Below are 26498 nucleotides of genomic sequence, written 5' to 3'. Positions count from 1 at the left end.
ATTGTTGTAATTAAGTCATTTCTGGGGAGGGACTTATACTTTTAAGTGTATTTTTTCAGGTCTGGAATTTTACTAGTTCGTAATCAACTTAGTAGACCTACTTTTAAAGATATAACTGAGCCTTCAATTTGAATTTTAAAGCTACTACCATGGACTTAAATATTGTGTTGATTTTTGGCGATATGTATTGTTTCAAGTCTGTAATTTCACTTGTACTTAAGTATGAATTACACTAATTAATGTACATGTTAGGCCTTTTAAAGTCGCAACTGGGTACTGAGTAGTCCTACAATTCGAATTTTAAAGCTACTATGAGAAACTTTCATATTGAGTTGATTTTGGAGGCCACTGTGGACAAAAGTCATAGTGTTTCTAAATAAAAAAAATAAAATTATCTAAAGAAAAAATCTCCCCCTGCTTCCTTTTTACTGGATATAGGTCTAAATGTAACTTGCATGGAGAAAAAGTAAATACAGGCTTGTTTCGTCTGTTTTCAAATGAGAATCGACCCATTTACATCCATTAAGAATAACTATTAACTTTTTGATTAATAAATTAGCTGTTTGGTCCACAGAATTAATTTAATAGTCAACAACTAATTAGTCTAGATCTAAATGCATCAAATATCAGTTAAATTGAATATACTGAGTAGTTTTTGCATTTATCTAAGTATTTTTGAAGAGGATGGGTCAGGTCTTTATTAATTCAGCTATAAAAAATTGACTAAAATGAACAAATCATTGACCATTAGATCAAATTACAATGACAATACACTGATAATAATAATAATAATAATAATAATAATAATAATAATAACAATAATAATAATAATAATAATAATAATATAGACCTAGTAATAATAATATTTATTGATATAAAAAAGGCAAGTTAGTGGGTCTAGTTTCATTTCCTGGTGCAGGGATTTCATTTTCTAAAAGCGTACATTTTTCAGATGCTAAAAATGTCAGTTGATCTTTCATTATGGTTGCAAATTACAAAGCTGTGTTGGTTACGATTAATATAGAAATTAACCAGTAATGATGTCTTTAAGTCTCCACTATAGAGCTGGGCAGAATTATCTAAGTAATGTGCACAATTAAGCAACAGTGTAAAATATTTCTGAGAGAGTTTTGAAGAATTGGAAGCCACTATATATATTTTTGCATTTGCTGCTGTTGTTTTATTAATATTACATTATCCTTCTGATCCTATCAGCTCTTGGTGGGGTAAAAGGTAACATGTAATTCATTAAAATCCAGTGTGTTGTGCTGTCTTGTCCAGGACACTCCTGTCAGAGATTTTTCTTCTCAGTGAGGCCCTCTCCTGGTTAAAGTTCTTAACTCATAATTTTCCATTGCATGCTTTATGCATCACTTTACTTACACATACTGTTACTGATATTTCAAAGCCATGCAGATTTCATGTTCTTTTCATTCTTTCACTGTCAGTTTTAGTATGAATGAGGAACATGACAAGAATGAATGGCTAGCAAATCCATAACAGGGAAAATACCACTGTGTAGAGAACAATTTAAAAGTATTTTATTCTGATAAAGCTTAACTTGGTTTTCCTTGCTAAAACTACTTTTATTTTTCCAGGTGAGTTATTTCCTTTTATAGCAATATGGAGGTCACTTCATCTCTCTATTGTAAACATGTTGTGGGTCTTAATGCTCTGTGCATGAATACATAATGTAGTGTGAGTAGTTAGGATCCAACTGCAGATTTATCAACTAGTATGGATGATTTCTTTCAAAGCAAAACAATGAAACAGTCATATTTATTCTCAGTCTTTACCCTGTACAGAGTCAATGTCATGAAAAATACACATTTTTAGTACTTATATGACATTAAAGTGCTCTAACAATTCAGCACTCAAGAGTTAAGATTTATTGTCAGCAACTGTAACGTGCATTAGTATACTTAAATATTTAAAATACACTCCCATTGAAAACAGCCTAGTTTAGCTTTGTTGCCAGGCTTTAACAATGTTCTAAAATGAATTTGTACCAAAAAAAAAAAAAAAAAAAAAAATATTTGAACAGCTTTTTGACCACAAAACACGTAATCATAAAACAAATACTAATGATGATTGTGCTGCAATGTTTACAGTCAGGATTGTAATGAAAAAAGACAAAATATACACACTGAAAAAAATCATCTTTAACAACTTTACACTCAATTTACAATATAATACAACACAAATGCAACAGTATTTACAGTATGCCTGCCTGTACATTGCATTTGTCTCGCTCTATGCATTAACTGAATTATAACTTAGGTTACAAATGAACACAAAAAAAAAACAAAACAAAAAAAACACGTTAAATAATATATCAACAATTATTGCTGGATAGAATAAAATGCAGTACATTTTAAAACTGTTTTGATGGTTGTGAACTTGAATTGGCACAACTTAAGCTCTGCCGCCTGACCTTTTCCAGATCAGGCTGTAAATGTTTCGCTTGGAGAGCACGTCAGGATCGCGCTGGAAGTCATTGTTAATATTCCATTTGTTCCAAACGCGCTGTCTGTTGTCGTATCTGTAAGGATGAGAAAGAAGAACATGTCACTCCTTTCGCATTGTACAGTAATTAAAACCTTTACATGTTAGCCAAGAGTTTTGAGGCAGCTGAGGACTAAAAGAAATCATTTTAATCAATTACATACAGAGATGTTCATAAAATCCTGCAAACATCTTCAAAATTAAAACCACGCTGAATGTTAAGGCACGCTCAATGTATTTGATGTCTCACCGGTTATAAAAACAGGGTAGCGGGCTGATATATTCTGGACCTGCAGACGGGCCAAACATGTGAGATAGTCGGGCTGATCTCTTGACGTGAGGTCACACTCGTGGTAAGGCAAGACCTCCACTATCCCGGCTTCTTGGCACCAGTTTAGGTAGTGCTTCTTCTCTTTTGCCTCTGGACTCAACCTGGACACGAGAGGAGCAAACATAATGTTCAGATAAGCAACATTTTAACAGAGAGGCTTTTATAAAGTGCACCGTCACCCACAGCGTTTCAGAAAATTATATACTGACTGAAAATTTAAGCAAAGTCTGGGAAAGAAATCTGAATCCGTTAGTTGTTCAACATGTCCTCGTTGACCGCCCCTCAGGGGAATCCCCACCGCCATCATAAGTTTCGTTCCATTCGTCTGAAAAAAATTTGGTCCAATCCACCCATTGAAGAAGCGAGTCAACAATGATGGTCACTCCAGAGATGTACAACACCCATAATGCATTGCGATCATGCATTTGGTGCAGAAAATCCATGGTTAGGTGGTAGTAATGTATGTAAAACTTATTTTGTTTATCTATTTAATCATTTATTTACATAGAGACAGCACATTTAAGCCATCCACACCAGCAGGGTAAACAATCCATTTTTTTGTTTCAGTTTTTCTAATATATATTATTTTTTGGATAATTAGCAAATAGTTTCTTGATGAAGTGCAGATGTTGATTTCACCTCATTGAAGTGAATCTGCTGCTCTTTCTGGTGACTTGTAAAAACGCAACTGGTGGTCATACAAGGGCAAGTGCATTTTATTAAAATCCTTCACTCCCCCCCTGCCCACATTCCTTCTCCTCTCCAAGTGTCCTCCGTGAGACGTAAGCCATCATACCAAGGGCAGAGGGGGCAAGTGACGCATGACTATAGGGGAAGTGGACCTACTAATGAAACACAGCGATAGGATATCTTTAAAAAAAAAGAAACATGGTGGCTGATGCCAGGTGTGCACAGCTGGTGCTGAATCCAGCGGCGAACACGGCTCAAACCACACTGTGTCTGAAAATCTCCATTTAAAGATGCAGTGGACACATAGATGATAATCACTGCTGGAAGTTTAAAGATGAAGCAGCTACTTTTCTTCATGTAATGTGGGATTGATCTGTATTTTCTCCTTTTTGGAAACGTGTTATTAAAAGTATTGGGGAGTGGCTGCACAAACCGCTGCCAGAGTCTTCCCAGGTCTGCTTATTAGGAGATTAGCAGATCTCTTCTACCAAAATATATCCAAACCACAATTTGGACTTGCACTGGCAGGTTTTATTTCTCTGCCAACTGAAGAGTCAAAGCCTGATTTTTCCAAATGGTTAAAACCAGTGACAGACAAAAATACTAACAACGACTAAGTTTTAAGAAGTTCAGTCTCATTTTTATCCATATAAAATACACTAGACTATTATATTATGGGAATGACCTTTCCCATTAATGTTATTAGCTCAAATTCCAAAGGGGGGTTATTGGTATGGGAAACAGATGTTTACATCGCCAAAGCTGGTGTAAATTACAAAAAAATCCAAAAGAAAAATTTACATAAACAGAAGAATTGTGATTTTTCTAGTAACACATATAGATAAATCATAAGTAGTATTAGCTCCTTCTGTGGGCCCAGACTTGTTAAGTGTTTTGTCAGTGTGTTTTTTATTGATTTGTATTGCCATGTTTTGCTTGATGAAGGTCTAGTACTGAAACTTCGCAAATAAATTATATATTGCAAGTTAGCCAGTGTGCGGGAGTCCCTTTGCAACTTTTTGGTCTTCTCTCTCCAACACACGTCTTGTTTAAATGTTTCCTTTGTTCTAATTGCCATGTTGTCGAAAGTCAAAAATAACTTGAATTTAAAGGCTTTTGGAACACCTGTAACCAGTAATGTGGGGAAGTGAGAAAAAAGAGTTTTTTTTCCCCAAAGGTTGACCCCTACCTTGCATTTTCTTTCAGCCGACGGCTGTCTCTGTAGTGCAGCATCCATTTCCACTTCCCCATTCTGCTTAACTCTTGCAGGATCTCTGACATTTTTTTCATGTTGCCTTAAAATTCAAACAAACACAATTAGTTAAACTGGGATAAATAATAAACTGCTTCCATGATAAGATCTAAAACAACAAAAAGCAAGTGGGTATTCAGTTAAAAAAAACAAAACAGGTACACATACAAACGGTGAGGGACTCCAGTGCTGCTTTGTTGAACATGATAAAACCACCCCTCATGAAGAGCTCCTGATGGGTGAGATTAACAACATCATCTGGCTCATCAATGCCAGCAAACTGCACACCCGGTGACTTCTTCAGCTCGAGCAAACGTGGGACCTGAGACAGCAGAGTCATTAATTCATGATTATCTATTGCAAAAGTCCTGTCTTGATCCTTTTCACCAGCTGATGAATTACCTCACAAATGTGCTCCGCAATGTCTTCATTCCTGAGGATGATGAGTAGAGAGGAAGAACTGTCCTCACCAAGGAAGAATTCGGATGGCTGTACAGCAGTATGTCCCTCTGCTTCTAACTGTGCCTTTTGAGATATTAAGGAGAAATTACTAGGCTTTAAAAGCCATTTTGCATTAACAATTCTTAAACTGCCTTGACATAATAAAACAAAAGTAACACATTGACCACAGAAACTTCTCCACCCTCTCCAACTACTTATTGTTCCAGTGATATGTTAATCTAAATATGACTCAGTCAATATGAAGCCGTTCACACCAGGAACAAAAACTATTAAAATACTGTTTTAAAAATCGCTCTGACTCAAGTGGATGGCAGAGCCTGGACTGCAACTTTATAGTTGTGGTGTGGACTCCACCATCCACTTGAGTACAGAATTGTGATGCATATTTTAATCAAGTCAATTTTTATTTAAATTGAAGAACTTTAGCCCAGAATCATAAAACACAATTTGCCACCAGGTACTTTACTCTGCAGTTCATGTCGTGTCACTATTGCACGTGAGAGGGAGTGGCTAAAGGCTGAAAGGTCACAAACATGGAGGATGACATATGACCGCAGCAGTTTATGTTCCTTTTTGTCTCAGCAGTTCAGCGGTGCGTGCTGTTGTCTGTGTTTGATTGAAAATGGCTGGCAGACTGAGCCCCAGCAGGGGAACAAGAGACAAAGTAAGCAAACTTAGACTGTAGCTTACAAGGTTATAAGACAAAGTTTTGTAAGAGGTGGCATTGAGGAGGAATGATCACACAAGCACCTAAATGGATGGAAGTGATATTTGCAGGTACATTTACATGCTGTTTAAAGTGCTGCAGCTGGCTGACCAGCTCATTTGCAATCTAGCCAGCAAACTGAAGGTAGCAGTACACTTTTTCCTGGATAAATATTTGTCTGGTGGCTCACTCAATAGGCTATGGTGCAGGACAATACAAGTTCATGATTACAAATTAGATAATAAGGGTAGCAAGGTCTGTAGTTCTTTTAATGTGTAGCCACTGTCTGGCTAATCGAATGATGACATTCAGTCTTTATGCAAATATGGTTTTTATAAAATCTAACTGACTGGCTGCATGGAAACAAGTTCTTCATCTTCACAGAAGGGGACTTCACAATATTGCAACAAATTAAAGCAAAGACAGGGGGTGCCATCATAAAATCAAATTCTCAGTTTGACAATTCTTTTTCTGTTGTTGACCCAGGAAACAGATGTTCACATTTGTTAATTTCATGGTCAAAAGAGAACTTTGAGTCTCAACATTTAAGCCAAGATGTCAAGTAGTGCTTAAATTGCTCAGAAAAATGGAAATATGTAGCACATCATCATCATCATCATCAAACTCAGTTGATAGTGACAGAGATACAAACAACACTGAACTACTTTGAACAGCTGTGATCACACCTCATGCTGCTCTTCACACATCAATCAAATCTTGGTGGTATTGTTCACAAATAAGAAGAACTGAAGTGCCTTCACAACTGCCTTCACATTAAAATACATTTATTGCTAAGCATTTGTAGGAAATATTAAGTTAGTATTAACAGTAGCTTTACAAATCAACAATAATTAACAGAAAAGATGAATTAGACCTCTTACTGTGGGAGAATTGAACTACTAAAACACTTTGCTGCCTGCTGGCCTGCCTATTCACACAATCTCAAATTAAAATCATATTTAATGTTTGTTCATTTGTCTTTATCGTCACTAAATAAGTGTCTGGGCTGGTTGCTAAGATGGGGCAGATCATAGTATAGTCCTGGCATAGTGTGGGAGGACTGGAATGAAAGCAGAATATTTAGTAGTGTAGTGTGAACATACAGATGCAGGACAGGCTGTGAAAATTTGCCATGAATCCAAGCTGACCATTACCCATCTCTACTCAGGAGCAAACAACAAATTTGTACAGGCACCTTTTGTCTTGCATAGTCTTGCATAGCCAGACCTCCACAGCACTAGCACTGGAAAAAGGTCTGTTTGAAAAGAGCAGATGCTGCAATGCCGACTGAAACAAACCATCCAATGGCAGGCTCATACCCACAGAGTAATCTGGTGAGTCAGAGTGTTTGCAAAAATACCTTTTGGGCGTCATATTACTTCAATTACTTCAGGAATTCAGGTTAGAAACAGTAGCATAATACATAGTTAATAAAAATGCTGCATTTTAAGTTTGTTGAAAACTTATCTTACCTTGGTTTCCTCAAAGAAGGGATCATCTGATGTCACCAGTATGTAGAATCTGTACTTTGTTTTACAGGATTTCTTCACAACTGAGTTCAGATTACTGCGGAAACTCTCATCCATCTCTCTCTTCATTTCATCACAGAAGTCAAAATGGTTACTTGGTTCAGTCTTTAGGTAAACTCTATCCATTATGAAGGGGTCAGATCTAGATGGGACCTTTCTGACACCACAAATATCATCCATCATTGCTCTGTATAGCCTGGCACATTCTGCAGTCACACTGGAAACTCCAGCATGTTCCATTGGGTTGCCTGTTCCTTGAGATGCTTTTTGAAGATGCCAAGTCTTTCCTTCCTCTGTGTTGTCTGCAAGGTCTTTCCTGTCAGACATGTCTACCTTGATTTTCTGTCCAACAAGCGACGGTGTGTCAAAGTGATCCACCAAACCCTCATCCTCCTCTAGATTGGAAAAGTGCACTGTCACAGGAGTGGAAGCACACAAATTCAATTTGTCATGTGTGTCCAGTTGATGATTGGGCCCCCATCTACTCCTTTTCAAAAGCTGTTTCATTTGTTCTGAGAAGATAAGGCACTCCTGTTCCATTGACGCCTGAGTAGGGTCATCTTGTAGGCATCTCCGAGAAACCTGCTCCAGAATAGACTCAGGTTTCTTCTGGCTGGTGTTATAGACAGTACATGTGAGTGTGCTATGAGGTCCAAGTAAGAGACTGTCATTGGTAAAGCTATTCTCTTTGTAATCCGCAACTGAAGTTGATGCGTCTGAGCAGTCTCTCTGATCAATCTCAATGTTCTCTTTAGCTGTTGGGACAGCTTTCTCAACCCAAGTATTTGTCAAGGAACTCTGGTTTCCATCAACAAGTTCAGAGGGAGTTTTTGCATATTCAAAAGCCTGCATGGGAAGTGATGATGAAGGAATCTTGCTGAATTTTGAAATGTCCCTTCCTTCGTACTGATATAAAGGATCCAGAAGTGCAAATTTAGCTTTATCTGAGTTAGACTTACTGTCACTAATATTTGAGAAGCAACTGCTCTTGGAAGGAAGCTCACTCGCCTCTTGTTTATGATCATTTAGTGCTGCAGAACGCTCCCTGAGACTTTCTGCCTTTTTCTCCAAGATCATGGAAGCTAGTGTGGCATACGTGAATAGGGGGATTTCAGTCTGTTTATTTGAGGAATAATTTGACATTACAGAATTTGAAGAAGTTTCCATTTGCCTGTCTGTAGAGCTGAAATCTGCTACAATTTCATCACTCTTTGAGGGTTTCACAGCCATGACAGGACGCTGACTGTATGAACGTGGTTCGTGACTTAAACTGGTCTGTGATGGTGTCTTATGTCCATCTTGGTCAATATTTGCTTTACTGGCTTGTGAACACTCAGCAGAGGGAAAGGATCTGTGGAGGTGACGGCAGTCTTGCCCTATGGAGTTTTCCTGTGGTTTATCTGTTTTTTCAAAATAGTGTTGATGAACTGATGAGTCAGTTTTCTTTAGCTGCAATCTAACACCAAGTACTTGCTCTAATTTGCTTTTGAAAGGTGCTATAAGAAAGTGATCAGGTGATTCTGTGTGTTGTTCTTGCAAGGTAGAAGGTGACACCATCACTGGCTTTGTACTGCTTATTTTCTTGTCCTTAAAGTCAGCTGAGGTGTGAGGCATTACGCAAGTGGGGGTGTACTTGATGCTGGTGTTAGGGTTTTGATCAAGAGAGTGTTTCATATGTCCTGTTTTAATCTGGCTGGATTTGTCAGTGTGGCTTGATTTGGAGAGGAACTTGTCTATGCTTTGTAAAACTCTCAGAGTTCTTAATTCAAGATCAGGGTGATGCCCACACTGAGGGCTGGGATCACTGTTAACTGCAGACTTCCGTTTTCGCTCAAGAGGCATCTCATTCTTAATAAATGTCGAGCTTCTGCTAAGCCATTTCTGAGTCATGTTTTTTCTGGCTTCACTACCGCTAAGGGCAGAAGTACTACTTCTACTACTACTATTAGGGCCAGAAGGAGTGATGAACTCATATGGTTCCTCGTCCATAGTTGGTGTAGGGCAACGGTCGTCAGACTCACTTCCTGAGACCTCTGGCAGGTTGGTTTCACTTACATGAAGAAGCGAAGTTTTACCAACAGAAAATTCTGTCTTCTTACTATACAATTGAGATGTACTGCATACCTCTGTGGGTAGGACAGTTTCAGGGCAGGTAGTTTCACTGATAAATGGTATTCCTTTCGGACCTTGAACTTCTTCAACTTTGCCTTCTGAGCATAAGTCATGTGGCTGTACTGCATCTTCTCCTGAGATGTCTACTCCGATAAATGGAATCACAACCCGACCATGGATCTTTTCCAGTCCCTCATTTATGTCACTTTTGCCTGTGTCTTGAGTTGATGCCACTTCAGCTGCACACCTTTTTACACCATCACACTGAAATGAATAGGACTGATGATAAAATAGTTCTTTTTTAGTTGTGTTATCAACATTTTGCTCACCCTCAACTGATTTGGTATCCTGATGTTCATGATCATCACTACTCAGAGTGAAGTTTGCTTTTACTTCATTTTGGCTACCTGATTCACTGTCATTTATCTGGGGAATAGACGCACCTACAGAAGACCCATCTAATTTGCACGTGTTCTCATCAGACTTGAGCAATGCCTTCTGATAATGTCCCTTATCTGCCAAATAAGCATCATTTTCTGAATTTTCCTCAACTGCAGGTTCATTATGAATTTGTGTAGTTTCTGATGGAGCATGGGGAGCTTCTTCTGAAATGGCATGTTCATCTGTCAGTGCACTTCCATGTGCATCTGCCTTGTCTGCTTGAGGAGACTGTTCATTGAAGGGTGCTTGGTGATTACACTCTGTGATGCAATCAGTCTTAACTAACTCTGGGCCGTCACAAATCATAGGTAATGGTTGATCACACAAATCTGCCAAACAAACACCATTTTTTGAATTTTCTTCAATCATAGGTTCATTATGAATAGGCTTCACTTCTGATGGAGCGTGGAGAGCTTTTTCTGAAATGGCCTGTTCATCTGTCAATGCACTAACATTTGCACACATCTCCCTTGATTGCAAATCATGGTTGACATCATCTTTGTTGCCTGCTTGAGGTGATTCCTCATTAAAAGGTGTTTGGTGATTACACTCTGTGACACCATCCCTCTTTACTGAGTCTGGGCCATCACACATCATAGGTAATGGTTGATCACCTAAATCTGTTACACAAACAGGATTTTCTGAATTTTCCACAAATGCAGATTCATTATGAACATGCCCAACTTCTGATGGAGGGTGAGGAGCTTCTTCTGCAATGGCATGTTCATCTGTAAATGCACTGCCTTTTGCACACAGCTCTCTTGACTGCAAATCACGGAGGGCGTCTTCTTTGTTGTCTCCTTGAGGTGGTTGCTCATCCAACGGTGCTTGGTGATTACACTCTGTGACGCCATTCTTCTCAACCAAGTCTGAGCCATCACACATCATAGGTAATGGGTGATCACTCAAATCTGCCAAATGAACCTTATTTTCTGAATCTTCCACATCTGCAGGTTCGTTATGAAATGCGGCCATATCTGATGGAGGGCAAGGAGCTGTGTCTGAAATGGCATGTTTATCTGTCAATGCATTTCCATCTGCACAGAGGTTTCTGGATTGCAAATCATTACCACCATCTTCTTTGTTGACTGTCTGAGGTGGTTGTTCATCCAAGGGTGTTTGGTGATTACACTCTGTGACACCATCCCTCTTTACTGAGTCTGGACTATCGCACATCATAGGTAATGGATGATCATTCAAATCAGCACCAGCTTCCATATCTGAAATGCAGCAGTCTTTCTCAACAAGTCCATCTTCTTTCTTAAAGTGATCAGCTTTGATCACTTTATCTTCATTAACATGTTCAGTCTTCCCCGATGAGACTGTTTTAGGTTCCTCTTGAGGCAACTCATTTTCCAAAAGATTTCCAGTGCAGACTATATCTGATTCTTTGCTTGTTGAAATATCTGTATGGCCCAGTTTTGGAGCAACCTCTGCATTGCTTTCTTGGTATGACTTTTCTCTCTTCTCCCCATCTTTGCATTCACTTTCATCATGCTTAGCTTTATGAGCAACATCATTTGTTGTTTTGTTAGAGTCTCCCTCTATGTCCATCACAGATTTGGATGAGTCCCCTCCTTGCTTTCGCACTAAACTCATCCTTGCAACTTCTGAGTTTTCAATGTTATCTTTCATAAACATCTTCTCACTGATGGCAGGCTGAACAGGTACACTTCCCTTCTCTTCCTTTACAGAAATGAATGTTCCACCACTTTTAAAAGATGGTACATCACTGTGCTTGTGGCAGCCAGCTTTTTGCACAGGCGTCCTCTTATTTTCATAGGTCCTTCTGATATCATTCATTGTATTGATCAAGTGTATACTCTTCCTGTAACACTGGAAAAATAAAGAGAAAACAGAGTAAGAAATTAGAAACATTTTCATTCCGTAAAACCTGTTGCTTTTCCTCTCTAGCAATTTAACTTTTGGCATTGATGTACCAGCGATTCAAACAATGGATACTGTAAATTTCAATTGAAAGGGAAACTAAATATGTTACATTAAGTTAAATACTATCTAGAAATATGTGTCAACTTTTACAGAAGCATAATGAGGCCTGACATGCAGGTCATAATCAAACCAAAACTGCCACAAAAGCCACAAAATCACATGCCAAACCCCAAGAAAATTGCAATGGGTACAATTTTTGCACATTTGCACTGCCATTTACACACAGCTCTCTGAACTGCAAAAGCATTAAATTTCCCTGTTTTCCCAGAGGACGAATATAACAAATAACATGAATGAAAGAAGTCCCTCTCAATTGGTTAAATTCTTGTAGCCGACATACTGTACATCAGAAGCATGGTGTGTACAGATCATCTGGGCATTAAGCATTATTACCAGAGTGTGACACAAGTATAGACATAATAGACACTACACACTACATTCCTGGAAGTAAGTACACAAACATCAATACTGCATTTTCAAGAAGCTGGGATGGACAATTGCCTTCCAAGTTCAAAGGGATGAAAGGAGTTGATGTGATTGGCCAAATAGTCTCAAATAGCCAGACCAGATCTCTAACGGGACGTGCTGGAGCTGTGGACTCTAGCACTGTGGTCTTTTGCCCAGAAGACCCCAGGGGAAAAAAAAGCTCTGGCTTGTTCTTCTTTTCTTAACTAATCACAACTGTCTTGGGTGGCCTGTGGCCAAGCTGCAACAATTGTGCCTTTGTGAAATAGGAGAATGCCAACTGAAATAGTCAGCCAATGGCAAGCTCATATCAGCAGCCTACTTCCTGTGAGTCAGAGTAAGCCATAACTGAAGCTCACTCCTACGTCACCTGCAGATAATCTATTTCTGCTATGCCAGAAGTATGCATGTGATCTGACTGCAGATTACAGATGGGGTTGGCAAGTCCCTAGTAGGGTCTTCCATGTGGTCCATGTCTTGAAGCCAAAAAAGGACTGATTTGAACAACCTCATTAGAAGGCCAAAACAGGACATAACCACTGTATCTGAAACACAGAAAATGGGGCTCTTAAAGCCAAGCCTTGGAGGAAAGACTACACAGAATCAAATCGGCTAGACCTGGCCCCATCTGACATTGCCAGTCAAGAGTCCAAACAAAGGAGGGTGGGCCTCTTCTGTACATGGCACTTGGTTAGTTGGACAACAGGCAAAGGTGGAGGTCTTGTCTAACTTAAGACTAGCTGCTGAAATTATCTATCAGTGTATGCAGTGTTACCTCTGATGAAAAAGGAGCTGAGGCACAACTATATGTAGTTGAGCTCATCTCTGTGCTCCTGCCTAGTTGCTGGACTCTTGATGTCTGCAATCATCCAGGGTGCTTGATGTAGTGAGGATACTCACAAGTCCTGGTTGCTGACATGTTGGAGTCTCCCTCAGAGAATGAAAAGGGTAATATGACTGCTTGTCACAAATATCAGAGTTCCCCGTTTTTTTGCGATTATGTGCTAAACAGCATTTCAGAGTCTGAATTCTGAATGTAAGGACCTTGGACTTTCAGCACTCTCAGTGGAGGATGGAGATATATGGTCCAAAGTCTCCATTCTAGAGATAACGGTTTGGAGCTGTGTCCAATAGAGCTACCGTGATTTGCAGCATGAAGCAGCTGGTGTGAGAGTTTAGAACACCCAACCAAATGCTAGGGATGTTCCTGGTGACTAATTTCCCTGTTAATTAAAAGCAAAATTTAATTTAGACTAGTCGACTAGTCTAACACTAAGAAAACACTCAGGAAGCAGTTAAAATTGAGCAAAATGTATTAATTTGTAATGTTAAACCCTGTCCAAAATTACTGTGTATTAAGAGCCATTTGAAGCCATTAATCAGTCTACAATTGCCAGATCGTACTTTAAATGCTGCTGAAATGTGCGCTACTTTGCGTTGTGCAATGCAAACCTTATACATTAAAGTACAAAACATGACAACAACTCAATAAATGCTTCAACTTTTGAGACCCATGAGGTTACAGTGATGGTGGGCAAACGACCCAGAGCTGATCTTAGCTGTCAGCCTGCCACACTGTGTGGCTAACGTCAGCAGTGATAGCAGCAGCAGCTGCTCCACTTGCAGGTTTATGCTCATGTCTGTGCTTAATGTCGGCACGTTTCTCCAGTCAAGTGAATATATATCCTCTTATTCTGTCACAGTCTACGTTCAACATTATTTCTGCTTTCTAGATTAAAACACTGCGCTGTGTTTTTACAAGGTGTTATCTGTCCGACTTTGCTGATATAAACATCTGGGGTTGCCTCGGCGATCGCGGCACACACACTGGGTGATAGGGTCTGCCATCTGACAGTGCCAGAACCCCTGACTAGGCTGCATAAAATCTTAGAGGCAACAGATAACTGGCATCGTGCATGACAGAAATATTGATAAGTAGTTTACACGACTAGTATTTCTGGTGCTGACTAGCAAGGGTGGGGACTTTTAATCGTATAGTTGACTAATCGTGCACATCCCTACCAAATGCCATAGCACTTAGGCAGAAAGCAGTGGACTGTTACTTCCATCTACTCCCATACCTTCAACAGATGTTTATATGAAATCCTTTACTTATGGCAAAGATTGTATTGCTAATACTATATCACAAGTGCAAGAACTTGGTCCTTATTCTTTTCTATATTCTGAAAACCATCTGATAATGACAAAACCATAAATACATAGTAGTTTGTCTTTAGTGAAATAATAACATTAGATCCAAACCTGAAATGGGCCTCCCTTGTGTAGTCCCACAGATGACGTAACTTTGTTTAATGTTTCACCTGCTTCTTTCTGTTCACCAGCCACAGAAGTCTCTTTTTTGCTGACTTGTGGATCTGGAGTGACAATCTCTGCACTGGGGTTTCTTAGTGACAAGTCCAAAATCACAGTTCCTTGGTCCAAGACAGGAGCATCCTTTTTGCTGAGGTCCAAAGCTTCGGAAGTCGAACTGGCTGAAGTGTCTGTTACATTTGGGAAAGTAGCAAAGGTCTTGGGCTCAGACTGAGCAACCGATGACCTCATTCCACTGGACAGGTCCAAAGAATCACCTTCTTCTGAACACAGGTTTGAACAGTTTGAGTCAACATGAAAGAACCTTGCTGTTGTCCTGCTGTAGAACAGACCTATCCACATATGGACGATGAGTCGCACCTCTTCATTGGTGTCTTGAATGGATAAATCCCATGGGCTATTGAAGGTGTGAAATGTACAAAAATTAGCTCTTTCAGTTAAATAAACGCTGATCATATCATCTGAACTACAAAGCAACGGTATTCCATATTCCCCCCATTTGTCAACGAGATATAAAAAAGTAGAGCACTGAAAATTATCTGAAAAGATACATTAACTTTTATGTTGAGGTTCGTAACACAATGTACATACCCATGTAAGGCTCGGATGATACCTCTATCCTTTGAGTCACTCGTAAACTTGCTGTCTAGATTAAAGTCATAGTTTTCTTTCCATTGCTTTGTGACTTGGATAGATCCATCTTTGTAAACGAAGGTGCGGGACTGCCTGAACTTTCTTCGGCGCACCATCTGTTTTTTCAGGTATTCTGGAGTCCTGTGTTCACTTCTGTCTTCCAGATCGACAGAGGGGTGTAGTGTTTTAATTCCATCGCCATACATTGTCTGGTGATGGTGCAGCAGTCTGGTAGAACCACTTATAGGGGATACCTGGAAGGGTGTACCTGACAAACCCAATAGTAGAGAGGAAGACGGGGGCAATGAGTAAGCATGTTCTTTAGATACCAAATCAACCAATTCACTGCCTCCCACAAGATGACTTGGTGCAGGAGACTCAACAGGCTGAATGGGTCTAGCAGCAGGCTGTCTAAGCAGAGCATGAAGGACTGACTCTTGTTCAGCAGTGGTAAGCTCTTTTGTAACGTCACACTTCTTCAAACTTGTCTCAGGTTCTCTCTCAAGTGCTGGGTGTGGTTGTGGTGGAACCTGGTCTTTACTGGCACTGAGTGCCAAGTCAGCAAGTAAGTTCAAAGCATCTGTAGACGAGCAAGCACTGCTACTTTTTTCCTTAACAGTCTTCCTGACAGAATTATCCCTAGTACAATCATTGTATTTGAGATTTTCACTGGCAAAACAAGCTGGGGTTTGAAAATGCAACCACCCTGTGAAGACAAAACAGAGGAGAGAAAAGAGAAACTGCATGAAAATAAAAAGTAGCACATTGAAAGCATTTGAAATATACCAATGTATTGCTATTAGGAACTTTTCACCAACACAGAAACTATGGCATTGTTTCAAACAAAGGGATTGGCGAGATTTGGGTGTAGATGCGTTAAGACTGGCAAAATTGCAGCACAAGCAAGAGAAGTGCAAAAGCCAACAAAGAACTAGTAAATACTTGACAAAGTGCAGTGATAGCCTGATGAGGATAGTAGCCGAAGTGACAGAGCCAAAAGGTTAGTCAGTTTAAATGTCCCACACAATACTGACAAGACACCTAACACATCATACACAAAAACAAGCATTCCAAATCTTTTTTTTTTAATATATGACTTACATTTCTTTTTAACATTTTCTGCAGAGATGCCTTGATGCTTCTTGAGTGTTTTAATCCTAGTCCTTCTAGGAAAAATTGATAGAGGCCTTTGTATGATTTTGGTTTGTTCTTGTGTCTCTGATGAGTCCTTCCTTTGTTGAGGATCGTGATCCTCAGATTTCTGTACCTTATCTGGGGTTTCTTTAGGGGTCAGGCCTAGGGCATATGCAAAATCAGGGTCAACTGATTTCTTTGAAACTTCCTTGACACTCAAACTGGTGTTCTGGACACTGGTAACCGTATCATTACTCCCAGAGTGTGAGTCAACTTTTCCCTTCTTGAGACAAGGCTCGGTGTCTTGAGTAGCATCTGCAGTTGCTTCTGTGGACACAAGGATACCTGTTTTTCTCTTTCCCCCTAGAAGGACTGATTTTAGTTTACTCAACAGAAGTTCACCCTTTGTTGAGCACTTTCCTGAGGAGGGGGTGTCAGGTTTTTCTTGAACTGCTTTTAAGGGAGGAGTGTCTGTGCCATCAGTCTTTGAAGAATGATTATTCGTCTCTGGATTCAAAGTTAATGTACCATTGCCATCATCTGGCTGTCTCAAAATGCTGGGTTCAGGATTGACCTGACAATCATTTTGAAGATGGTTCTCTCCAACCTTAGATGTGGCCTCTTTTTCATTCACTGCTGTCTCTAGAGCTATGTGCGACTCTTGCTCCATTGTGACTGTGTCATGAGCATCCACAGAGGCATCAACCAACATCTTTTCAGGGAACTGCTCATCTTTTGTAGATTTAAGTTTATCCCTTAAAGACTTAATCTGATCAGCAATGTCTACAGAGCCATGAGGAACCAGGATTCGTCCACATTTGCTGACAACTGGCTTTAAGTCCCAGCGCTCTGTTTTCCTTCTCAAAGGATAAGCTTCAGGTTCCGTTAAAATGGTGCTGTCAAAGCTCTCCTGTCCCAGATCTGCACCCTGGGCATTTTTCTTCTCTGCCACTGCTGGACCAACAGTAGCAAATCTAATTTTTTTTGTTCTTGGCGACAGTTTTCCAAATATGCGCTTTCGCCTTCGCACTTTCCTCCAATCAGTATTTGAAGGATTACTCAACTGTGGGTGGCCTGATGATTCCATGGCCTGGTCTTCCTTCTGACTCTTCAAGTTGTCATCTTCCACTGGCAAGTTGACTGATTTTAAACTAGGAGGCTCGGTACAAGCGTTAGACTTCCTTCCTTTGGAAAGTCCCCTGTGTAGCTTCCTAGATTTTGTTTTTGTGAGACTGGTGAGCTCAGGGGAATCAAAACCCTTCTCGGTTTTTACAGTCTCATCATTCAAAGAATTCAGTCCTGCCATATGTAATTTGGCTGTTGAAAAACCAGAAAGCTGAAAGTCATGCTTTGCGGCAGACTCAGTACTGATCCCACTTAAACTTGCATCAGTAACAGTTCGTTCTGCTGAAGAGATGCTGACAATCAGCTCTGCAGGAAGTTCATCTGATGTAGAGGGAGTCAGGAGACTTTTTGTCCTCACATCATAAGTTTTGATCAGCGCAGTCAGGTCTGATTTTTCAGTGTCTTTGGTAGCATCTCCAGGTTGCAAACCATCTGGTACAACATTCTGAGGCACAGCTGTTACTTCAACTTGTGTTTCGGCACTTGTTGTACAACTGTCCATAGATGCCTCAACACTTAAAACAGATTTCTGGTCTGTCAACTGGTCCTCTGATCCCATACTATCATGATTGACCGGAGCCTCCTCAGGAGATGACAGACAGAAGTAGACATCATCATGAAGGTCGTCTATTCGCTCCTCTTGTCCAGCCATGAGAATTTCTGAAGCCTTGGACACTGGCAGTTGAAAAGAGGCTGGTTTGTTTAGGTATGACCTGACATTTTGCCATGCCCTGTTAGGCCATTCTGGGGATGAGTAGAGGTGCTTGTGGTCATCTGGTACATCATAATGATCCGGAAAGATGCTGACTTCCCTTGAGGGACTTGCTGCCATCCCAGGATTTATCAGTGCTGCGTATTGCTGCATATGCTGTGAAAATACTTCGCACAGGTCTTCGTTTGGGTCATCAGATGTTTTCTCAACCTCCCCCTCTGCATAACTTAGTACCGGTAGAACCCGCAGGACTTCAGATGATATGGCAGGCTTTCTCTGTCCAAATTTTGTGTCTGTAATACATCAAGAAAGAGTATGTGTTTAAATTCTGATTTTGCATTCATAAAATGTCATTAATGCAAAACTGAGAAGGGCACACAACCTTTCATTTAAAGGACAGATATTTTCCTTCTGGCCTGTAGTGCTATTTATCCAGCTAGATGTTTTTGGTGTGAAGTTGCAGAGTTTTGGAGATATCAGCCACAGAGATGTCTACCTTCTCTCCAATATAATGTGACTTAATGGCAGTAGTCATGTGGTGCTCAAAGCACCAAAAAATACATTTGAAAAACTCAAAATCAGCATCTCTTTGCAAAAATCATGACCCATTTACTCAAGATAAATCACAAACCTGGTTGTAAGCAGTGTCATGTGGGAACTTTTTTTTTTTTTTTTTTTTTGAAAGAAAGTTGTTCCTGTAGATTTTAAAAAAGTTTCAGTAGATCCTACTGCAGAAAGAAATTAGTTCCTATATGAAACTGCTCACCACAAGGTTGTTGTGGATTCAAATGGTTGTTTGTTTTTTAGGAGCTTTGAGCACCACAGGACTACTGCCATCTAGTTTCATTATATTTGAGAGAAGGTAGAAATCTTAACAGCTGATATCCCCAAAACTAGAAAACTTACACCAAAACAGAATAGATGGATGATTTGTACAACAGCCCAGAGAAAAAAATGTGTATTCTTATGTGAGAAACTATCAAATGAATATATTCACTGTTAAACAAATGCTGTAATCACCTTTTTGTATAACTCGTGAGTCTGGAAACACAAACAGGCCTTGCAGGACCTCACTTACACTGGATCCAGTATCTGGAAAAAACACAGATATGTAGCTATGAAGTTGGATAATAGCTGTTAATGAAGATAGAATTGAGCAGGTTTTGACTGACAGCATAGTACTCTGTCATCATCTTCTTATCTTACCATCATATGTGAGGAAGTGGGAGGAGTGCAAGAGGACAAGAAAACCACCATCATTCAATGGAATAGTGAGGGCCTGTGCAAAAATTAGTAATTTAGTCAGGTATAATTTTTGGATGTTTGTGAGCAAATAAAGTTCAACAACACATTATCAAACAGTGTAAACAGATATAAAAAGGAGCCCAACTGTTGTAATGCGTAGAAAATTTCCAGCACTGAAACTATTAGTTGATCAAATGACTACACATTTCTGACTGTTAGCCACACTTAATAAAAAAACACTTTGGGCTTTGGATAAATTGTGATAGGTGTGATTATGTTTGACGTTTTAGGGAATTAATGACTAAGCTCTGAAGTCTCTGAAAGCTTTATGTTAAACAGAAACTCACAACATCTTTCTCCTTGATCTCCCACAGAAGTAGAGACAGTGAGCTTGTTTCTTCCGTCTCAGAGGAAACCAACTCACACAGACTGCAGTATAAGCCGTCGAGAAAGACTGAAAGACAGCAAAAACCCCCCCACCACCAAATTCATCAATGATTTGTTCAATAAATCCAACAATTATGCTGAAAGCTCCCTTGAGAATATAACTCCTCATACCTTCACCAGTGAAGCAGGTTTCAAAGACAGCCCGTGGCAACAGCTGTCTCAGATCGAACATGGAAATGACTCGGTCAACTTTCACCACCGGTGGCCTTAAATGGAAAAATAATTCAGAAAACAGGTAATGAAATCTAAACGACTTAATTAATTCAAGAATACTGTGTGTGGGTGTTTTCTACATCCACATTTAACTTACAGTTTTGCAGGGACCAAGGCCCCTGCTGTAGATCTCAGGCCAACATCATAAAGATTGGTGCCTATCTGAAGCTGACCCTTCCATGGAAAGTAATGAAAAACTGGGAAAATATCATCAAATAAAACATTTTTTTTAAAACAAAAACAAATTCTGCACATATGTAACACATCATTTCCAGTAAATTAAATGTGGTCACAAATGACTGACAAATACTCCCATTATTTAAATAGTTAAAGGCGTAAAATTATTTTATTTGTATCTTGCTGAGCATTAATTTGGATGGCATATTCTTTAAACAGTGCTTACAGTGTTATTTATTTATATATGTTGAAACCCTATAATCAGAAGTAACTTACCCTGTTTTTTCTCCTCGCTGAAAAAAAGAAATCAGGGAACTATTAATCAATATGACTTTCATATTCACAATTTGTATGAACTGGTATTTGATCAAGCACACAGTATAAAAATCAGGGCAGAGCATGTGTGGAAATAGTGATACTGGACCTTTTCTCCTCTGGTGCTACAAGTGTGTCTTTGGTATCCGTGTATGAAAATGACACAATGGCAAAAGGACAGGCAGCACTGGGAGACTGAGTCGTCTCATTTCTTCCATCATCTAGCAGCTCATACATGTAATACTGTGAAGTCAAAACAAGCAATATTTAAGTGCCTGTCATATTTCCTTCTTAACATTTAGTCATGCATTAAGGTGCACAAGAATGTTGTGCTCACGAGGCCACAAAATTTAAAAAAAAGCTCTGATGTTGCATAAATTGTAAATAAAAACAGAAAGCAATGGCTTGCAGAGACTTTTTGACCTATATTTCATTACATACAGTATAAAGACAAGATATTTCATGTTCAAGCTGATTAACTTTATTGTTTTGGTTTCATTTTGAATTTAATGCCTGCAATATCACAACACCTTTTTGCTTTAACAACACTCAATAAGTGTTTGGGAACTGAGGAAGCTAACTGTTGAAATCTGGAAGTGAAATTCTTTCCCATTCTTTCTCTTTTACTACAAAGCCACACCGTGTCTCGCTGAAGTAAACAGGGACATCTCTGAAAGAGGCGTCGTCTGGATGGCAGCATATGTTCCTCCAGTACATTTATGCAGCATTAATGGGACCTTCACAGATATGGCAGTTAGCCAAGATGCCAGAGGACACGATGTCCATGAATTCTGAAATCTGAAATGTTGACTTGTCAGAACACAGCACACTTTTCACATCTGTATGTTGTTGATATAGGTCTTTCTCTTTGCATGGTAGAGTCTGGACTTGCATTTGTAGAGGCAACGACAAACTATGTTTACTCACCACAGCGTTCCAAAGTGTTTCCACCACCGTGAAGCATCCTTTATACAATTATGTAGTTTTTTTTTATGCAGGGTCAAAGGTCAAGGGCATTCATTGTTGTTTTTCAGCTTTGCTCCTTACGTGCAGATATTTCTCCATCCATCTATTCATGCTCTTATGGATTGTAGATGGTGAAATCCCTAAATTCCTTGCAGTTTTGTGTTGAGAAATGTTGAAAAAGTAGGAAACATTTCCCCAAACAGTTTTTCACAAAGTGGCAAACCTCACCCCATCCATGCTTGTGAACGTCAGAGGCTTTTGAGGAATCATAAAACCCAATATATCCTTGTCTCAACTTTTTTGAAATATGTTGTAGGCCTCAAATTCAGAATGAGTGTATATTTACAAAAACAAGAAAGTTTATCAGTTTGAAAATTCAATAACTTGTCTTTCAACTGTTTTCAATTGAGTATAAGACAAAAATTATTTGCGAATCATTGAATTCTGTTTTTATTTACCTTCTACACAGCATAGCCACTTTGTTTTCTTTGTTTTCTAAGTTTTCTTTCACTCAATGAAATCAAAAAGGCCTCATGACTCCCTGTGAAATTTTGGCGACCCCTAGTGGAGGTTATAACCCCTGGGTTCAGAGCCATTAATGTAAATTACAAGCACCTACATTTTTTGTGTATTTGTAGCTCCACATCAAGGTGCAGTGGAGGCTGTGAAAAAAAACCTGTGCTGCATGATTGTTAGCACCAGTCACATGTCTCCTCTTACCTGGGTCCTCTCAAAGGCAAGAAAGGAGCTGGTTTTGGCAGAGACTGAGGGCAACTGGTCTGACACATGACAGTCAAACCCTTCAGTGGGTGCAGTGAAATTCTGGGTGTAGTTCTCTAAAACCTTTTTAACTCTCCCCTGTTAGCAACAACAAAGGACAATGATTGTGTTGAGAACAAAAACAATGACAACATATCTCAGACAGATATTTCACAATTATTATTTTTTCCAATACCTTTGTCAGCCTGATGATGGCAATGTAGCCAGATTTCCCATGATACCAGCGATTCAGATCCAAACAGTCAGAGTACATTGATATGTAAACACCTGAGTAAACACAGAACACTTTCACTTAATGTGTGATCAATTAAAAATAAATACAGGGGGGGCTGATTATTAAGATTTGAGGATAATAAAAAAAAAAATACAATGTTTAACACATGACATTCAAGTGACTCTCCAAGCAACAGGCCACACCTTAAAAGACTGATGTGACAAGGACACGCCACACATTGCACAACTATCTGAATGACCTCAGAAGCACTGCGGCAGAACATAAACTTAGAACAATGTCACATTATGTTCTAAACTCCAGACAATTCCTTATGCCTATCAACAAGAGATTTCAAGATAAGAGACCACGTGAGCTGAACGCTACATATACTTCAGCACTATAGATCCAAATTGTTCAGAGAAAATGCAGTTTACTCGTAGCTTCAGAAGGTATTCAAAAAGTAACCAAACATATTGCTGTTACATTTTTAACCAAGCAAATTAATGCAATGAGTTGTACACTCCCAGTTTTTTTTTTTTTTTTTTTACAGTTCAGGCTAAAAGTAAGAGAAATTTGTCATCTTGTTTGCTTTATCGACAGGAAACTGGGGTCTGCTGGCTAAAGGATATGGGGTGGGTGTTGCTGCTTCCTCAGTGAAATCCACATATTTTAGGCCTGTACGTGTCTTACAAACAACCCAAAAAGAAAAATCAAGTTAGTTTCAACAGAGCCTCATGCTTCACTGAACTTTCAGTGATGAACAATGAGGTACATTCAGATAATTCCTCTCAGGTATGGGAAAACAACAGGCTGGAAATCTTAATGCAGGAGGCAAAACAAAGAGACAATAACTGGTTTGGCAACTTCAGTGTGTCTTTTAAACACCTACACCAGCAGAGTGCTGTCAAAGTGAAGACAGTTACAACATACAATGCAGCATAACTTTTCCAAGAGTCCTAATATTTAGAATAAATGCTTCTTTTATGAAAATATCTGGTAAAATATCATTGCAAGCTGCACAGAAACTGAAACAGATCAAAACAAGCACGCATGCGGAGCCAAACACAGGTTCGCCCCATGAAACACTGCTGTATTCAATTACATGTGACACAGTGGAGCTGTTGTGTCACTCCTGTGTGATTTCACCCTATCGTTCTCAGAAAAACAGCCCTATAAAAAGAACTTTGACCAGTGTTTGTACCTGATAACTTTCATACTTATCACAGCCTAGAGTGTTTGGAAGGATATCAGACAAAAAAAAAACTTTGAAAGGCAACATTTCAAACTCAAGTTATAAAGAAAAACAGAATTTAAAGGGATCCATGTTACAATGCACAGTGAAGCAGAGAACAAATGTTACCTCCAACATACTTATCCTGACCTGCCTCTTATAGTTTCTGTTTCACAACTGAAATTCTTCCACTTTCATTTGTATAGATTGTTGCATTCAACTTGCTTTCACTTTCAAAGACAGGTGGGAGCACCATACAGTCAGCATGGATTTTTTCTTAGCTTGATCTGCACCACTATATTTTTAGATTGCCTGCATGGACACCGTCCTGGATATGACCATAAAGGTAATAACTTGGGGTAAATACTTTAAATTAATGAGAGAGGCTCAATGTAATGCTTTAGATTTTTTTTTTTACTAAGTTGCCAGTAAGTAAATTCAAGTTATATGTTACTGCTATTTTTGTGTGTAAATCTTAACTGGGTGTTTTCTGCATAGAAACATGACCGTGTTTGTTCATGCCTGAGCTGCTCATATTAAAATATCACAATGACCTCACTTCTTGTTGGCATAGTTGCAGTATGAGGGGAGGAAAGAAAAAAACAAATCTTCACAACTTACCTTTTGAAGGATCTCCCAGAGTTGTACATGTGCTGTTTCCAGTGAGCACACCGGTTTCTCCGAGTGCATTGGCCTTTCAAAAAATAACAAATGAGTTATCAGCGTGCGAGATCTTTAAGATTTGTTGGAGCATGTTTTTTCTCAGGTGTGCCTGACTTTTATGCCTTTACCTTGTTGACATCATCAAACAGCAGAAACCCGTAGGATTCTTTCAGATCCTCTTCTGTATATCCTATTTCTCTTCTTTTTGCTCGGAAAGCATTATACTGATGTAAAACACAAATTAAAACATAAGAGGCCAGTTTGATTTCATGTTTGAGGACTGCATTAAAGGGCAATTCCTATGTTCATGCATTCACTTTATTCTTTGCATGTTTTCTGATATAGAGGATGTAAAATATAAAATAAAACTTAAGTATTCACTGCTATAGCTTCCAAAAGACGGGCATGTTTAATAAAATATTTCTGTTTTTGCCATCAAACCATGTGCATTTGAGTTTAACCATTAAATGTGTCTTAATGTTAATGTCATCTACATGGTTGGGACATATGGTGAATGAGATTTTTTTTGACTGACCTTTTCTTCCAGAGCTGAATTCTTTACTAAGACAGCGGACTTATATCTGAAGGACTGCTTTGACTCTTCATACAAGTACGCACTTTTCAGTGGAGCCACAACACTGTTTTGAAAGGCGTCTGAACTTGCTGACACAGGTACTAAAACACCTAAAAGTGGATAAAAAATACAAAATGAGCACATTACACAAACAAAATGGCGAAATTACAACTAGGTAAAAAGTTTTCCGAGTTATTCCACAGGGCTGGGACTGTTTCTACTTTGAGAGACGACATCTAAAACTCACGTGCTGTTTCGTCTAGTTACATATAAACAAACTAAAAAATCGTGGAGGGGTAAAAATACACATTTGTTGTTTTTCTTAAAGTGAAAGTTGGTCGACACGAGGGGGAAAAAGCTCGTCACCTTTACTCGAGGCACCACCATTTCCACTTTCCATTGCTGAACTCTTACGAAATCTGTCTTTCCCCCTTTGCCCGTCGTTGAAAACAGCCGTCTCTGGTTTTACACATTACAGCAGAATTATAAAGTCTCAAGTATTTTGAATCCGAAAAGCCTCTCGAAGTAACTTGAGCTTTCGCCGCAGTTTCAACAGACATATTCACGCGACAACCAGGAAGTTAAAACACAGCCGTCAGTCCAAAGGCGTAGAAACCGAAAAAAAATCATCCACTTGGAGCCACTTTTATCGTGTCATTTCGTTAATAAATCCGTTTAATCGTCAATGCTGTTCAGTCTCCACGCAGGAACCGTCGACGCATGCAATCCGGGGTGAAAAAGAAACAGAAACCTATCGAGGCGAAAGCATCCATCTTGAAAGTCTACACCAAACTGTGGTGCTAGCGAGCTGGTTGTGTTTGTGTGTCTGTGTCACTGTCTCTCTGTGTGTGTGTGTGTGTGAGTGTGTTTTCCTGCTTCCAGTCAAAAAATTAATGATTTCTTAATGCGGACGGACTGACATTGTACAAGCTGTCCTTCTACCAGCTGTTTATGGACGGTTATAACGTGGATTCTCTACACTACATAAGAGTGCTGTGTAATTCTTCTGTATAACGCTTGTGGGGGAAGTTTGAGTGGGTGCTAACACGTTTAGCATGTCATCCATGTAATTCAGCTACCCAGAATGAGCTGCTGAACTTGTAGTTTTGCCAACTTTCACACTGAAGCTTATTTTATTCCTGCTGGTGCTCCACAGAATTTTAAAGGGGTGGTTCACCCCCGAAATAAAAATTTGGTCATCATCTACTCACCTTCATGCCAGCTGAAGGTCAGGTTTAGTTTTTTAGTCCACAAAACACTGCTGGAGTTTCACAGTTTTCAAAAAAACATAACGG

General features: G+C 39.3%; 1 protein-coding gene across 1 annotated transcript; it reads right to left on the bottom strand.

Annotated features, from left to right (window-relative positions):
- Nucleotides 1-1745: 1745 nt before the first annotated feature.
- Nucleotides 1746-26000, bottom strand: tasor2 (transcription activation suppressor family member 2). The gene is made up of 22 exons (XM_084733444.1): nt 25570-26000; nt 25165-25313; nt 24758-24853; nt 24588-24660; nt 22697-22788; nt 22462-22599; nt 20885-21018; nt 20737-20753; nt 20381-20480; nt 20182-20276; nt 19971-20077; nt 19585-19657; nt 19399-19470; nt 16509-18671; nt 15366-15675; nt 14706-15171; nt 7419-11864; nt 5181-5303; nt 4947-5100; nt 4716-4821; nt 2756-2937; nt 1746-2542 (listed from the first exon to the last, which is right to left on the bottom strand). Exons 1-22 carry the CDS (start codon nt 25601-25603, stop codon nt 2445-2447), a joined length of 9228 nt encoding a protein of 3075 aa, XP_084589570.1. The 5' UTR covers nt 25604-26000; the 3' UTR covers nt 1746-2444.
- Between the last annotated feature and the right edge of the window lie 498 nt (nt 26001-26498).

This window comes from Lutjanus erythropterus, chromosome 13 (genome assembly GCF_056507025.1).
Source record: "Lutjanus erythropterus isolate fLutEry1 chromosome 13, fLutEry1.hap2, whole genome shotgun sequence".
NCBI classification, from domain to species: domain Eukaryota; kingdom Metazoa; phylum Chordata; class Actinopteri; order Lutjaniformes; family Lutjanidae; genus Lutjanus; species Lutjanus erythropterus.
The sequence above is the reverse complement of the archived record's forward strand: the minus strand, read 5'-3'. Positions and strand labels throughout refer to the sequence as shown.

Coding starts and splice junctions, on each gene's coding strand:
- tasor2 (XM_084733444.1), bottom strand. CDS start 25,603: ATGGAAAGTGGAAATGGTGGTGCCTCGAGTAAAG. Junction 19,471..19,584: donor CCACTTCCTCACATATGATG/GTAAGATAAGAA, acceptor TGTTTTTTCCAG/ATACTGGATCCAGTGTAAGT. Junction 18,672..19,398: donor CTCACGAGTTATACAAAAAG/GTGATTACAGCA, acceptor GATGTATTACAG/ACACAAAATTTGGACAGAGA.